The following is a 16,727-nucleotide window of genomic DNA, read 5'->3' as shown; positions in this document are numbered from 1 at the left end:
TTTAGAGCCCTCGATAACCAGCAAGAAAAAAAGAGCCTTACCCCCGAAGTGACTCCTGGCCCCTCCTCCTGACCCTCTGCCCCTCCCTCTCCTCGAAGCGGCCGGTGAATCGACTGGCCTGGATGTTTCCGTCTCCCTGGCCCTGTGCTGTGTGGAGGGCGGCCCAGCACACGGCCACCCAGCCCAGCACCAGCTTGCTCAGCCTCCGGGTCCCCATTAGCCTACACTGGGATGCTCGCGATGCCCAACGCAGACGTTCCCTGCCCCAGCGTCACTGTCCTCACGCGGTGCTCCGGTCTTCTCCCTCTCTCGCTGGTTCCCACTGTCGCTGTGCAGAATGGTTCCGTCACAGAACACTCCAGTTTGGGGGCTGGAATAACACACAAAAAAACAGGAAAGCGCAAATGAGAAGTCATTTACCTCTGAGCAACTGCCATAGTGCCCAGCCCCACTTCCACTTGCCATCCACAAACAACATGGCCAGGAATTATCTTGCACTGCAGGTCCGGTTATTCTATTTATCTAAAGTGGAAGTTTTTTTTGTATTTATTAACTTTACAAGGCTCTTAGATTATGCATCTTAATGACTTTGGCAGCGAAAACCACAGCCTTTTTAGTAAAAACTGGGTAACTTGTAGTCATTTCCATAGACCTGGAAGGGGAATGGAATCAAGGTCTTTCATTAGATTTCATTATTCAAAAGAGCATTAGTCTGGGTTTTGAATGCAAACAAATTACTAACTACATACTCATAAGAATACTTTTACAACTTTGTTATAACTTATATAAGCGCATATGGACTTCAAATCCCTCCAGCTCAAAATGGACTGAAGTCTGTTTTATTTTTCCTTTTTCTCATTAAAACGAAGGTTTCGTACTGTGTGATTGGCCCCCAGTGATTTATAACCTTGCTATAAATTGGTTTCAATTCCAGGGGCTAGAACGCAGAGGGAGAGCTTGGTGAGGTTGAACATTTTCTTTTCAGCTGTAGCAGACTAGGTAGGTGTCTAGGATTTTTTTTGTTTTGTTTTGTTTTTTTTTTTTTGTTTTTTTGAATACTGACTAAGATTTACTGGAGTCTGAAGCTGAAGGATAAAATCAAAGGATTCTTTTTGACATTAACATCAAACATGTATTGCATTGTTTTCTTTTTTTTAAACAAAGAACAGCCAAACAGTAATTAGTCATTGTATCGCTGTTTCAAAATTTTAAACAAACAAACAAACAAAACACTACAAACAAGCATACATTTTGTAACATCCTGTGTGTTTGAACATGCAGAATGTGAATTCATTTGAAGTCATAGGTAGAAAAAGATTTGTGTCTCAAAGGAAAACAAAAAGAAGAAACAGAAAAGATCATTTCATTGACTATCCTCTTGAAACTACAGAATGAAGAATGAAATTCCTTTTATAAATCTACAATACCACAATAACTGTATGTACCAGTGATGTGAATGTTATTTAAAGTAAAAAAAAAAAACATTCGTGGCTTTGGGTGAATGAATGGGGGCGGGACATATTTTGAGATCGAACAAAGAAAGGCTTTGGAACTGCCCAACTTTTCTTGCTGTACAGGTAAACTGCCTCCCGTTACATCCACAAATGGAACAACATCTGGACCGACAATTTTTTTTTAAATTATCTCAATAAATTTAAAAGCTTACCAAGAGACAGAACTTTAGAAATCATAACAATAACTTATCAATGTTCACCAATGGTTAAACTCCATATCGCTTCTTCATTTAACTGTACAAACGTACTCTATTTGATTTCCCTCATTATCGACAACCACTAGGCAACACCTTTCATCGCCATGCAGATCAGCATTGTCCTATCCATACCATTGTATAGGCTCTTTTACAACCCAGGGAGTCTTATTGAGCCGATAGCCTATTGTTCTTAACATGTACCCTATTAAAACATTATGGCAAAAGGCTACTGAAGTTGGTCATCACTTAAAAAAACTTCTGTTTCAGTGCTCAAATTCCATTTCACTGACTACTGAAAAAGTAACCTGGCACGTGTGAAACTGTAAAATACAGCTTGAATTTTAAAAAACTTAATCAAAAAATATTTCTAACCTACTAATTACTGGAACCAACCAGACTTACCTGAACATGCAACAGACTAGCCAGTTACATCTTAAATGACTACACAGAGCATTATGCTGCACAAATGTAACTACACATTTAACACAAATTAAGCAGCGAATAGCACGATACCTTGCAATTGTTGGAGTGCCTTGAAGTTGATGAGTCCAGAGACGCTATTGGTAATGGAGTATATTCTTCAGAGTGGGGAATTGAACTGTCCCTGTGTGAGAAAAAGGAAAAAAGGTAGCGATTTACTCTGATTGGGAGAGGGGAGGTCCTTTTTTAAGACACGAGAGAAAGGGGGGTTACTAACAGGACAAACCCACCGCATTCCTCGACTCTCTCTTTCGCCCCTATTCTCGTGGACGCTCTCACACGCGCACACATCTCTTCACTTTGAAGGGGGGATGGGGAAGTGGAAAATGTTAGCTTTCCTTGAAATCAGATCACCGAGGCTACCGATCACCGTTTGCTTTTCTCTCAGGCTCTGTAGAGTTTCAATTCACACTAAAAATGTAACATAAACGGTGTGATATAGGTCGTCACTTTGAAGGATTCTGATGCATGCAGTTTATCAGTCCGTGCCGCTTGCAATATGCATCGAATTCTGTGATTAACAATAGCGGTAATTCATTGGAGCAATACGTTTTTTTTTATGTCCCATGATTCAGCTACTCTCAATCTGCAAATAGTTCCAATGGAAATGTGTCATTAGCTGTCACAGAGGAGCATGACATCGCCACTTATTTTCTATTCTTCTTTTAAAAACCAGATATTGCTGAATGCCATTCTTTTAATCCAACAGACTCCACAAAACTAATTTTCAGACTCCTGTCTTTTCTCTGCAAGGAGGCCAACCCCACCGGAGGAAAGGGCCAAGACCTGAACACAGAGTTTATTGTAGCTGTGGCTGCAAGCCTGTACAGAAACAATGCTAAAGAGAACAAGATGAGGAGACCTTGGGTTTGTATGTTCTGCATCTAATAGTTTCATACGGTCTTTTCTCCCGCACGCCAACTCAGTCGCTGCCGTTTATGAATGGAGGGACCACCTGGGTTGCAAATTGATTGAACAGCTGAGCGCATCCCAAATGTTCGTTCCAACACGCTGTGCTTTGTTTTAAACTTTAAATGGCGTGCCTAAACAAAATGATCACATTTTCCCCTTGCCCAAATTAAATTTTCATTCCCAGACGTAAATCTCATTGAAAAGAGCAAGACGCCAAATTTGTTGTTCACATTTTAAGAAACTGCCACTAAAATAGATAACCATAAAAATATGTTATGAGTAATCAAGGGCAAAATTTGCTTGTTACCAACAGCAAGTACACAAATAAACATAAGCACAATACTGCATACAAGTACCATTACAATCTACCAGTATTGAAAACTATAAATAAATCGGCCTTCTTTAAAATCCAGAGCATTCCTCTACATATTAAATAGCGTAGGTCATTTGTGATTAAATTAAGTTGATTTCAGTGGGGAAAGCAACTGGCATAGGTTTACCACCAGTGAAATAAAAACCAATGCAATTAAAGTTGTATGGAAAAACACAGATACATGCACACTCATATACACACAATTGTATTACTTGTCATGTCTGAGTCGCAGAATTGACTTGCGAGGTGTCTTTGAGAACTCACGGGCCTTACGGTGCCGAATGTAGGTGTGAAAGTATGTTCTTTTCTGATTACGCCCGCAAACTGTCGGTCTCCCTCCACCCCCACCTTCTAAACAAAACCACATTTTCTCCCTAATCTACGGCATACCAATGCAGGACTGTGTGAATCTATTGGGACTTGAATAATGCTCTGAATTACCTTTCATTTTTCTTTCCTTGTCACTCATTCGTTTCTCCCTGGTTTCGGGTGTTGAACTTGGGGGGCAAGTTAAATGACTTATTATTTTCATGCAACGTTTAAAGGGGGCACAGCATATGCAATGGTGATTATTGCATGATTGTTCTCTTGAGTCCAAATTTGGCTCCCATACTTCCTTTCTTTGTCAAATTGACAGTTAGAAGGATTTAAATATTTGGGCTACTTTCAGAAAAATGCTGTAAAATTGAGCTACAAAAACGTGTCAGACAATGCCTAAACGGGCCACACATTGTAATGTAAAAATAGCACCCTAGTCCAGGTACCCACATGTTGTCATGACATGTGTATATGATCATGTAAAGACACATTTACGAATGTTTATGCTTGTATATGTATGTTAGTATAACCATTTTGGTAATAACCATGATAAATTGTTGTTCGTACATCCCACAGAGCAAAAAGGGACTGCACTGCCTTACACATGAAACAGAACCAGAAATTCAGACTTTGTTTTGAAGTGAATCTGGAGTTCCTCCTGGTGATCATGAGGTATGAAGGATGTGAAGCCACTGGAGAAACCACATGATGATGCTATTGTAGCACAGGAGGGGCAGGAGATCCTCAGCTCTCCTATGCATTGTAGAGCAGCCTCTCACACAAACGTGTTCATTGCAGCAGACGTCCCTTTGGATCCTTTGCGTAGTGCGTTGGGGCATGGGCGCTCGGATGGAGCATGGAGATATCTTGATCATCTGCCCAGTTTGTTCCCAAGCTCTGTTGGAACCCCTGGGGCCACCAAAGGCCTGGAGCTTGGAGAGCAGGCCCTTCAAAAGCATCAATCAGCTGACCTGCCACACTAGATGGCCACTGCAGGGAGGCTTTTGGTGTGGGGGGATTGGGCTGGAGAGGGGAGAGGGGTGCTGGAGGAGTGTGCAAGCCTGCACATTAAATTCACAGATCAGATCCATTCCCACACATTCCAACCAATTCAACAAGAAGCAGCGTAATTGATAACATGAACAATTGTTTCAAAATGACCTCCCTGAGGCAACGTTATCTGCTCAGGCCGACGTATGCGGCACAAAACTGTGCAAAATGTGTGTATTTTGGTCAGCCACGCCTGTGTAAATGGATCCTAAAATAGGGTGACTCCTTTGTCAAACGATTTGAGTGTTGGCGAGTCAGGTATAAACCACGGCGGCATTTAAGAATTCAGGGCAGAACGAATTTCTGACTCAGATGTAGAATCCAGGCTCCAGAGTCTGCTTCTGTGTCTCTCCCTCTGACCTCATCCAGAGGTTTGGCACACGAATGGGAGCGGTGTCAGAAGGGGACACATATGGAAACATCTGTAAATATACACGTACTTTGTTTGGAAAGCGCGCATTAGTATGAAAGCCGCGGTGAAAGGAAAGGGGAGAACAGGGCTTGCAGGGGTGAGAGTGTACCTCAGGTGAACATCTGAATCCTGTATATTTCCCAGAATGCTTGCTGCTTTGGTCTCTTCCAACATTAGCCGCAGTGGGTCTGTCTGTCTTGGCCTCGCGATTTGGAACGTGGAATTTGTAAGTTCAGTCCCAGACCTGGAGTGCTCTGGTGTTCCTTGTTCCTGAGCTATTTTCACACCGTCATTTTTCGGAAAGGGCAGTGACCTTGACTTTCGAATGGAATGTAGAAACGGGATCTGAACTGGAGCCTCTGTCCTCAGGGCCTCTCTGCAGTTAGCAAAGGGACCTCTGATTTGATGGTTCATTCTTAAATATGTAAATGCGCTGCTGTTTTCCCCGAGAGGGGGGTCAGCGTGGCCGTACGAGGTTTGGAAGTGTCCTCGGCGAAGTCATGTGGTGCGGACTGAGGACTTTGGGCGGACTGAGCTCTGAAATGGGATCCGTGAGGCTTGGCACACAGCTCTATGGAAATGGAGACGAGACGGTATCCCTATTCTAAAAAAGTTTCTAAAAAAACAGCTGAGAAAGGGAAGTGAAGCAGAGGCCGTGTTATAATTGAAGCCTTTCTCCCTGAGTCACAGCTAATGCGGTATCTGAGGTCGGAGGTCAGTGTGGTGTCAGGCCACAGTGAATTAGCGTGCTGCGCGGCGAGAAGCCATTCCGCAGGGCCGTCAGAAGCCCTTGTGGTGAGAGAGGGAGGCGGTTTGTGGCGAACTGCGGAAGCGGCTACACCAGCTTTCCTCATAAAACCCTTTGAACAAGTTACTTTACTGTCTTTTTAATTCTTTTAACATCATTTCTCAGAAAAAGCTGAATGGCACACGCCTCAGGGGGTTGGGGGGTGGGGGGGGTGGGAGATTGAGTTTATTCCTTCCCATATCCTCTTGCATCGGTACATTCATGGCCATTGCATACTTTTGACCGCTCGTTTGGAGAGCCGGTAATGCTAAATGAACCCGGTGTCCATGTGTTGATCCTGTGAAGCAAACTGCACCCACTTTAACTCTGCTCCCCTCAGCCCCCCCCCCCCCCCTTTGGTAGTGTGCAGATTCAGTGATGCAGTATCAGAAGAATTCTCTTCAAAAGTAAATGTAAACACGGGGGGGGTGTGTGTGGCAGTGCTCTGGGGTGACAGAGTGTGGTGTCATTTCATAAAAATTGCGCAGGCTGATCCACTTACGCCGGGAAGGGGCTGCTTCACAGAATAGAATCTGCCGCTCACGCCACACGTGTGCACGTGAGCGCCGCTCGCTCCCTGACAGAGCGCATTGTCTGCGGTCTCTCTGGAACGCTTTACTGGCTCTTATAAACATGCAGCGGGACGAGCGGGAGAGCTGAGCTCGTTATGTATGGCCGATGTTTAGAGAGCTCTGGAGTCACTGCGCCGTGCAATGAGACTTCCTGGGAAAGGAAAAGATTCAGAAATTCCTCGATCCTTGTAAACGGTTAAAAGAAAGAAAGTAAAAAAGACAGAAAGAAAAGAGTTAGGGAGAAAGAAGTAAGGCAGAGGGAGAAAACTGAAAGAATTCTCTGCTCTGTTACAGCTCCCTAGGCTAATGGTTTTCAGATGTGCAGCGTCTTTCATTTTCAAAAGTACATAAAACATTCCGTCTCAGGGGAATTCAAGCAACGGTAGGAATTTACCAGATACAGTCACATTTTGAATAATGCAAAAATGGAAAGGTGTACTTCAATCAAATTTCAAATCTTTTATTCAGTAGATGCATCTCAGTAAAAAATCCCTAAATGATTCAAATAACCTTTGGCGCTTCCACACAAATAGTTTCTTTGTTTTCTCTGGGTGATTTTTGTTTTCTCACGATTATTTACTTTCAGACAGAACAGATAAACCTTGAGGGAGTGTGAGGTCATTTCTAATGCTGACTGTAAATTTCTCCTAGGCGATGATGACCTGTTCAGAATGTTATGATTTTCACGAGCTGAGAAAGTAGATACAATATCTATACGTCTGTCCTGAGGAAAAACATCTATAACTGTAAATCTATATTGTATTATTCCGCAGCATCTGTGCCAAGTTTCGAGAGCTCTTTGACTGGGCCGTGCGGCCCCTCCCGAAGCTGTGAAAGGTTACTCATGCCTCACTCAGGAAAAATAAAGAGTGAGGAAAACGAACCTCTGACCTCCAGCACACTGCCACGGCAGAAAAGCCATAGAGTATAACAGTCTGCTGCAGTGTAACAACTGGACTACATCCCCTCGATATGTTTGCAGTTTGGCGTCTCGTAAACGCGTCATGTCAGCCTGCTCAGGTAGTATTTTATGGCCTGTTGGGATACATACCGGCCTGTAAAATATGAACCTCCCATTTATACAGACTCATTTCTGCGGATAATATGAAACTCTTTAGCGGAGGGATCTTTGCAGTAAGTGGTTAAAAAAACGGGATTGTTTGGGTTCGATCTTCTGTGCTCTTCCACCTGCAGTGCAGCTTTACTTACAGGGCTTGGGTAGAAGGGAGAGCATTTTGGCAGCAGGAATCTGCACCAGAGAAGCTCACATTTAGCCAAGACAATGAAGGACAATGTCTGCACTCTCTGTAGTTCTGTGAGATACTAAGTGTGTATACTTTTTTAGAGTTTTTAGAACTACAAACACCAGGGCTTTTGGGCTCAGTGACATGGCACATGACACAAAACATTCCACATGCAACCATCTCCCCCCCCCCCGCCCGTCCTTAAACTAACACCTATGGAAGGACCCATCTTCATATTTGCTAAACCTAGAACACAATAAACTGGTTCACGCATAAACACATCACTGCACGCATTTATTGCCATCCTGACTTGTGAGGATGAGCATTTGGACATTTTCATGGTCTGGTGGGTGAGACAGAAAGAGACAGAGAGAAACAGAGAGAGAGAGGGAGAGAGAGAGACAAAGAGCGACAGAGAGAGAGGGAGAGAGAAAGACAAAGAGCGACAGAGAGAGATTTATCTCTGTGAGAGTTTGTATGGGCAGCTCTGGTACTTTAAGAAAGGCTACCGGTGGGGCTCTTAGACCAGTGAGTACCAATGGAGCAAAACCCTGGAGACCAACGCCAGCCCACTTCTGGAAAGCAGAGTGGTGATACAAGCAGCAAACGAAATGCTAAACGAAAGCAAATGTGGCGCATAGTGTATAAGTCATTCTTTCCGGTGAAATACTGCATCGTTGAGCAGATGTGGTGTCGGACAGATTCACGGCATGAGAGCGGATGAGATGTCCAATAAAGATGCGTGGGCCTGTGTCACACTCGCTCCCCACTTCCTTAAATCAGAACTACAATTCCGCTGAAGAAACATGCTTCAAAATTATTTACATTTCACTCTTAAACATGTTGCATTCACATCAGAAAGATGTGCAATACAAAGTGATCGATGCTGCAGATGTCTTAAGTTCAGATATGGAGAAAAACAGAACAAAATTTGTGATGAAACTAATTAAATGAACTCTGGAGCAAAGAAAATCCTCAGCAGCCTCTCTCTCTACTTTCCTCTCCGAAACAGCGAGAGAGTGAGTGAGCCGTGAACAGGAAACCGCTTCTCAGTGGATGTATCTTGAAGAAACACCGTCTCCCCCAGTAATAATAAACCTCTGGGAGCCTGCCCAGCCAAGCTCCCAGCATGCTCTTTGCTTATTTGCACAGCAAACCCTCCGTTTATTCACTCTCCCACTAATTATTTTCATTGAAATTCTCCCAGTTGATATTGTTCATCAAGAGGACTGTAATTGGATCCTGTTTTGAAAACAGGAAACACTTACAGAGATATTCCTGACAAGAACAATTCAGTGAATGAATCTCTGCAGATGATGATGTTCTCTTATTAATAACTGATCAAATGCACGTAGCATTGCTGAGGGTGTTGGAGCAACTGGAGGGGGGGAATTGAGGGGGGGGGGGGAAATAACAGTTTACTTTTTCTGTCCTTCTTTAGTCTTATCAAATAAACCATGCAGGTGACACACGCTCACACGTACACTTGAAGGATGGGGTGTCAGACATGCTTTACTGTTTAAATTAGAGGACCTTTTATGACCTGTTTGAACAATGTGCAGGCCTGGCTGTTTGCTGGCTGAGACTCAGTAATAAGAAGAGTGCTGTAGATACCACTTATGTTACATCTCTAATGCTGACTGCTCACTGCTCGCGTTATTGTTTACGCAATGGGCTAGCTTACAATTTAAAGCCTAAAGCAGAGAAACCATCTCCAACGCTGAGTACCTGCCTTATATTTTACTGACTTCAGGAGGGGGGTGGGGTGGGGTGGGGGTAAGGGGAGGGGTGGAACAGTCACACAGAAACCTTTCATGTGAGAGGAATTCCAGCGAAGCAGGTGTACTGTAGACAAATGGGGGGACAGCTTCGTTGGTCATTAGAGCTTTTGACAACAGATGCCGAGATGCTCCTTCCCCGAACATCCTACCTGCGTCCCGCGTCTGCCACACTTCCTGCAGCTGCTTCCTCGGCCCCTCCAGAAGGAGGAGAGGATGAGAGGTTTCTCCCAGGGCGGCTTCTAAATATTTGTTTGGCACTTTGAGGCCAATGGCGAAAAGCTCCTTTGACGCACGTTTTTTTGGGCTGGACCGCAACAGCAGGGCCAGCCCTATAAACGCGCATGTCTGTGACTGACTGAGCGACTGAGTGATGAAGTTACACTGCGCATGTCTGTGACTGAGCGACTGAGTGATGAAGTTACACCATTGGTCAGCCGGTTCGGTCCAGCCATATTGTAGGTTTTGCCCTGGTCTTGTTTTTTTTCTCTTTTTTTCTTTTTTCTTGAAAAAAGGCTTTTTAAAAAACTGTTAACACAGATTTGGTCACATTCCTGATGGCTGGGAAACACTTTTTAAAGATCTGGCCCCATTCCTGTAACACACACAGATGCTATGACAATACCTCCTTTACTGTAGCCATGAACCACTCGGAAGTTTTACACAAACCAAGAGGCTGGGGCGACAAAGGCTTCCATTTGCTACTGGGAGGGGGGGGGTGAGAAAGAGGAAATCTGAAGGAGATCGGCAGGTCCCACTACAGCACGCGCACATACACACTTGCACACACACACACACACACATAGCATGCTCAAACACACACACATAGCACAAATACATATACACATATAAAAAGAGAATGTACAAACAGAAACTCTGACAGGCAGCTCTGAGCTAGCATTATCCTCATCTCCTCATCCCTGGCATGAGTATCAGTGTGGTCACTGCCTTAGCCATTTTTTATTGGGGGTTAGTTCAGCCAGCTGTATTTGTGTGTGTGTGTGTGCTGGGCAGTAGTACAAACCAACATTGCCCCATACACAAGAACACCAACCAGCGCACCATACTTAACGCTCAAACGTCCCGTACTACAGCTAAGTGACAGTAACACATTCGGGTGAGTCCGTGCAAGATGGCGGCCGGCTACATGAAGCTCCAAGTCAAGTCGATTTTTTATTTGTATAGTGCTTTTTACAGACAACTGTCACAAAGACGGTTTTACAGAGTCAACAGAAGGGCGAAAGGGTGCAGGTTTAATTCCCTGTGTGTGGTCACAGGAGAGGATGCAGTTGTGTGTGTGCTGGCCAAGGAAACTGTGAAGGGAGGGGCTGTACCCCCCCCCCCCCCCACCACCACCCAGGACTGTTACACCAGCCTGCCTCTCAGTCCCTCTCTCAGTCCCCCCCTCTCTCTCTCAGTCCCTCTCTCTCTCTCCCTCTTGCTCTCACAAACACAAACGTCTGTTTACACTGTATTAACAAGTGTGATCCTGTCAGCCTCTCAGCTGCGGCAGGGTGTCACCTCTCTGGATCTCCCAGGCAGCCACTTTGAAGTGTCTGCTGAGATCAGACGGGGCAGGCCAGGCAGGGGGATCTTGGAGGGGTGGCCCAGATTCTGCCCAGTTGTTACCCCAGCAAGCTCATTGGTGAGTGTGAACAGGATGCACTTGAGTCAATATTTACCCCCCCGCCCCCCAGCCACCCCATCCTACCTCACCCACTGCCCGGCCCCCGCTCGAGGTTCGGTGGAGTTAGGACCTGGTCTTGGTAAATGGTAAAATGGACTGCATTTATATAGTGCTTTTATCCAAAGCGCTTTGCAATTGATGCCTCTCATTCACCAGAGCAGTTAGGGGTTAGGTGTCTTGCTCAGGGACACTTCGACACGCACAGGGTGGGGATCGAACCAGCAACCCTCCGACTGCCAGACAACCACTCTTATCTCCTGAGCTATGTCACCCCCTGGTCTTGGTGGCACCATTGAGAAAAGCCAGGTGTTTAAGAAACGTGAGCCGCCTGAAGCTGTGGTCCTTCAGCACAGTCTCATCTCAATGGCATTACAGTCTGCCCTGAGCAGCTGACCTCCACTAACTTTCACACACCTTGTTTCCTATCTGAAAAAGGAATTAAGGCAATGGTTTCTTTACTGAACCCCTTTTCTATTCGCCTCTTTGCCATCTACTGGTAAGAATTAGATACTGTTGCTATTTTGGGGGAGCCACTAACTGAATGGAATAGCAGAGCAGTGTGGAGATAAATCTGATTTTAATTTTCTTAAAAATAAGTCTACCAGTTTCACGATCCGATGACCACATTTATAGTGATATGCTAAATTAATCTGAACTGTGTTGCTTGTCTGCCCAAAACAAAAATGCCCATCCAAGCACTGATACAGATTTAAAATACTGGCTCTAACAAACTGAGCATAAAATAAGTTTGAGGACAGTGAGAAGATTCTATTTTCATCTCCATGACTGACCAGAGAGGTTGAAAAAAAGAGAAATGTAAAAAAAGAAATGTCTCCGAATTAAAAAAAAACGAAAAACTAAACAAATAGTCTCCAGTCATCCGCTTGAGTGAAATCCCTGAATCCCATTGGAATCTTGACTGGGATCCAGCGGACGCGTTTGGGAGAAACCCCGCCGCACCGCTGCCTCGGAGGAACGGGAGTCCCGCTGCCCTCCTTCTGCCGGGAGTATCCGTCTTCATTAGAACATTCCCCACATGTAGGCCGACTGATTTACGGCGCGGCCGTGGCAACGCAGGGCACATTCCTAATGCGGACCATTCAGGTTCTGCAGATAATCTAAACCCTGGTGAATTAGGGCAAATAAGCGAGGATTTAGGAGAGTGAGACCAGGGAGTGGGGGGGCGGGGGGGTGAAAGAGGTTGAATCTGTACTTATGTCCCATCTCCCTACCTTGTGCGTTCCTTCAATCTGTGTGGTGTGGGAGGTCAGAATGGGGGGTTCTTATGATTTCAGAACACAGCCACAGATCACTGTGTTTAGCTCAGGGAACTATGTAGCATTGTCATGACACAGAGAATAGTTCACAAACACAACTTTAGTTACTAACTAATTTATAGTAATTTTTACAAGCAGCACAATTATAATGTCTAACATTCTGAATACCAATGGCAATAATCGCCGTGCCTTATATTATGTTTGAGGGATTTCATTGGATAGTAAATGATGCCTTCACAAGACATAGTACACAGACGATTTCAATGTACTACGAGTCTCAGCATTGGGGTGGTCATATAATATGATGCAACACCATAATGGGAAAAACGTTGACACAGATTTTCCCCTAGAACAATTCTCAGTGGAGGAGATTTTTTTGTTTATTTTCAATGAAGAAAACAGAACAGTTCAGCATAAAATTCATGTACAGAGACACACAGTGGCATACTTCATTCCCAGATACACAATGTAATTTCTATTAAGGTCAGTTTATTTTATAAACTAAATTATAAACTTTTCGGTCACCACGCATACTCACCTCCAGCAGCCGTTCTGAACGACACAGAATCTTCTCTTTCTTATTATCACCAGATTGCCATCTGTTGATGAAGTCACACAATTCACTGGCATCCCTGAAACAATTCCAGTGATCTGTGTAAACATGTGAAAATGTGCATCTAAACTCTCAGTGTTGACTAATAGTCAGCTGCTGGTGGTTAACTTAAGAATGCAGAAATGAGTCTTTACCGCTTCAGTAAATAATTTTTTCCATTCAATAAACCTTTTGTTTCTGTGGCATGTAAATACATTTTTGGGCCTTCAAGAAAATACATGGCATTGGGAATATGCAACACTTGCCACATAAAATAAACATTCAGATTTGCTAACATACTTTACATACTTTACATTATATTACATTTATGCTTTATGCTGCTATAAGCTGACACTTAGCCTCTTCCCAGAAAGCCTATTTTCAGAAACTTGCGTGTTTGTGCAGTGGGGGCAGTGAATTTGGTGTCAACGTTCAAATCATATTTGTCAGACATGCCAGAGTAGGAGAAAGGAATATGTTGATAGTAATGATGAGGAGGAAGAAGAATTATAGCAGAAACACAAAGCCTGTTTGAGTTCAAATACCAAACATGAAGAAAAAAGACGTGTCCTGGTCTCTGGCGCCAGACAAGAACATTTTCAAACTAATGATTCTCCATGAAGCAAAGAGCTGAAAGCCAAAATGTGTTTCCACTCTAGGAATCATCATGGCGTCCTCATCTTTGATCCTTGGGCTCAAATTTGTCTTTCTGTGGCTCCAGGAAGATGGTCAAATATGATGTAGCCAGCGGAGAATTTATGTCTTTTTGAAACACTTTTGAACACATCCTGCCGACAAAAACCCATGAGGTCATAAAAAGACCAAGACAGAGCAAGTGTGTGCGTGTTATAACTTGCAACCCAGCAAAGAGGTCAAAGGACTGGCCAGATGGGGAGATGCAATAGCAAGTGTTCATGCATATATTAAATCCCCACCCTTTCATTGCCAAGAATGCACGGCAGCCATTTCAGGACTTTCCATCTCTCCGGTAGCATCAGCCTAAACACTTGAATGCATATTTTTATTGAACAAGGACTATAATCTTTCTTTTTCTTTTTTCATGAGTTGTATACGAGTCCTTGACAAAGCTTTGGAGAGAGGAAAATAACTGCTCTCTGCTGAATATTTTATTGCCACCCTCACCTGGTTTTGCTTTCAAGGAGACCCATTAGGCTGACACATGTATTTAGGCCATCCACAGTCCACATGATTTCCCTCTAAGGTACTCCGTTGAAACCACAAGTCATCTCTGCACCACCTCAGGCTCCCCGTGAGAACACTATCTCCATTATATTTCAAAGCCCACCCCGCCCAACCCGCCTCCCCTTTATGTATGCAAGGGCCATAATGGTTATAAATTCAGACGGCTTGTGAAACTGATGGCTTTCTTATTGGCAGTTTACCTGGGTCTGTATGTCTTCACAGAACACATAGCGGCTGAAAGGGACAAGGAAAAGAATGACCTCATGCACTTTGTTTTCCTTTTCATTTCATTTTTTTTGTATGGCATAAAATGCAGGCAACAGGTTGGCTTTTGTTTGGTCAGGTTTTGGCTATGTGGCCCTTGCTCTTTCAACATGCAGTATAAAGCACATTTGTTTGGAAATGTACAATTGCCCACTCCACCACATTCTTAAAGGTTACATTGGTTTTGCAGGGCCTCTAAAATGATAGGAAACAGGCCCCACAGGACAGTTGGTGGTGATGGTGGCTGTTTAAGCATTTGTGCGTGCGTGTGTATGTGTGTATGTGTGCGTGCGTGTGTGTGTGTGTGTGTGTGTGTGTGTGTGTGTGTGTGTGTGTGTGTGTGTGTGTGTGTGTGTGAGTGCGTGTGTGTGTGTGTGTGTGTGTGTGTGTGTGTGAGTGTGTGTGTGTGTGTGTGTGTGTGTGTTTATGTATGTGTGCGTGCATGCATTCGTGCGTGCGTGTATGCGTGTGTGTGTGGGTGTGTGTGTGTGTGTGCGTGCGCGTGTGTGTGTGTGGGAGTGTGTGTGCGTGAGCGTGTGTGTGTTTGGGGGGGGGTATCTTAAATACTTTTAGAGTGGGAAGGACATGAAAGAGTGTCTCTGGCACATGTGTCCTGATGACGTAACCCTGTGCTTGGCCTGGTGTTTGCCTGTTAATTAACGGTGCAAACAGTTGGGTGAGAGAGGGCGGACGGCCAAGCTCTGATCAGCTGCTTTACAAGAAATCAAACAAAGACATTTTCCTAATAATACAGACCCACTTCTACCTCTCACCAACCTACCCCCCCCCCCCAAACACATACTCACACAACCTGAGAGAGACACTGACATCCCAGGCCTGGGGGGGTGAGGGGGGGTGTTGAAAGCTGGATAAGAGGGGTGTAATGAAGTGGGGGGTGGGGGCGGAGGCTGGATAATTCTTTCCACTTTCCCTGTAGTAACTCCTCCAGAAAGGAGCCTTGTTTAATAAAGTACTTCCATTATATAGAAGCTGACATGCCAGCACATTAATATGAGTCTCACAGTGATGTCACACATTTCCTTTTCATTTCCATTTATCGAGGTGCTAATCTGTGACCGCGGAAAGATCCCAGCAAAGATTTTAACAAGGAGACACATTCGATGAGCGAAAGGAGGAGGAAAGCACTTGTCTGTTTAACGTTATCTGGCTGTGACACACGGTGACGAATTAAACAGAAAACGAGACTACGGAAAACCCCAGCTGAGAGGAGGGCGACGCTGAGACTCTGTCACCCTCGTGTCTGGTGGAGCCCAGCTGTCACACATCTGGCTGAGCAATAAGCGACATCAAGAGAAGGTTCTGTCACTATGCTACATGGAGGAAAACAACACAACAAGCAATTCATTCTGTTTGAAAGAGAGAACAAACAGCGAGAGAGAGAGAGAGAGACAGAGAGGGGGATGGTGAGAGGGGAAGAAAGAGAGGTGAAGAATGTGAAGGGAAAGAGATCCAATACAGGCAGGGTGGAAGGATTGAGACAGAAACTGGTAAAAACATTTGAAAGATAGAGGAGGACCATAAAGAGAGAGCTAAAGAATTAACTGAATATCAGAAAAGATAGAGAGGCAAATCTACATGCTGTTATAGTAATGGAAAGAGGGGATCATGTTAATACAAAATTCTGTCCCTTAAATCAAAAGTCAGCTTTGGTTGGCAGCATCATCTTGCAGTGTCTGTCCTTTACAATAGTATGGCAGTGTAAAGAGTGATTGTCTTTTTTTAAGAAAATAAAATTGTGAAACATGAATTCCTTCCTTTAAGACATCTAAACAATACAGCCATTCATTAATGTGCCCTGACTACAGTACAGGCTCAGGAAACGGGATCAGAGACTTACCGGCTCTGGAAAAAATGTAAAAGATGGAGGAGAGCCCCCTACTGGCTTGGCTGTGCCATTGCTTCAGCTACATGACCACCTGGTGTCAGCCTCACTGAAAGGGGTGGAATCTCCTGCATAGTGTCAGGTTGAGGTTTATGGGGAGGGGTGGGGGAGGGGGGTTGGGGGGGGGTGTGACAGAAGGATGTACCCTTCACAGCTGAGATCCT

The 16,727-nt window shown here is 44.4% G+C and overlaps 1 protein-coding gene across 1 annotated transcript in view; it reads right to left on the bottom strand.

The window, feature by feature from the left end:
- fbn2b (fibrillin 2b) overlaps positions 1 to 2,361 on the bottom strand; it is a 67,279-nt gene extending 64,918 nt beyond the window's left edge. The window contains exons 1-2 of the mRNA XM_035412292.1: positions 2,225 to 2,361; positions 42 to 370 (exon numbers count right to left, since the gene is read on the bottom strand). Of these exons, the coding sequence (XP_035268183.1) occupies positions 42 to 217 (176 nt within the window). The 5' untranslated portion in view covers positions 218 to 370; positions 2,225 to 2,361. The remainder of the gene's footprint in view (positions 1 to 41; positions 371 to 2,224) is intronic.
- Between the last annotated feature and the right edge of the window lie 14,366 nt (positions 2,362 to 16,727).

The sequence above is a fragment of the Anguilla anguilla genome, chromosome 4 (assembly GCF_013347855.1).
Source record: "Anguilla anguilla isolate fAngAng1 chromosome 4, fAngAng1.pri, whole genome shotgun sequence".
NCBI lineage: Eukaryota > Metazoa > Chordata > Actinopteri > Anguilliformes > Anguillidae > Anguilla > Anguilla anguilla.
Note: the sequence above shows the minus strand (reverse complement) of the source record. Positions and strands in the feature narration are given on the sequence as shown.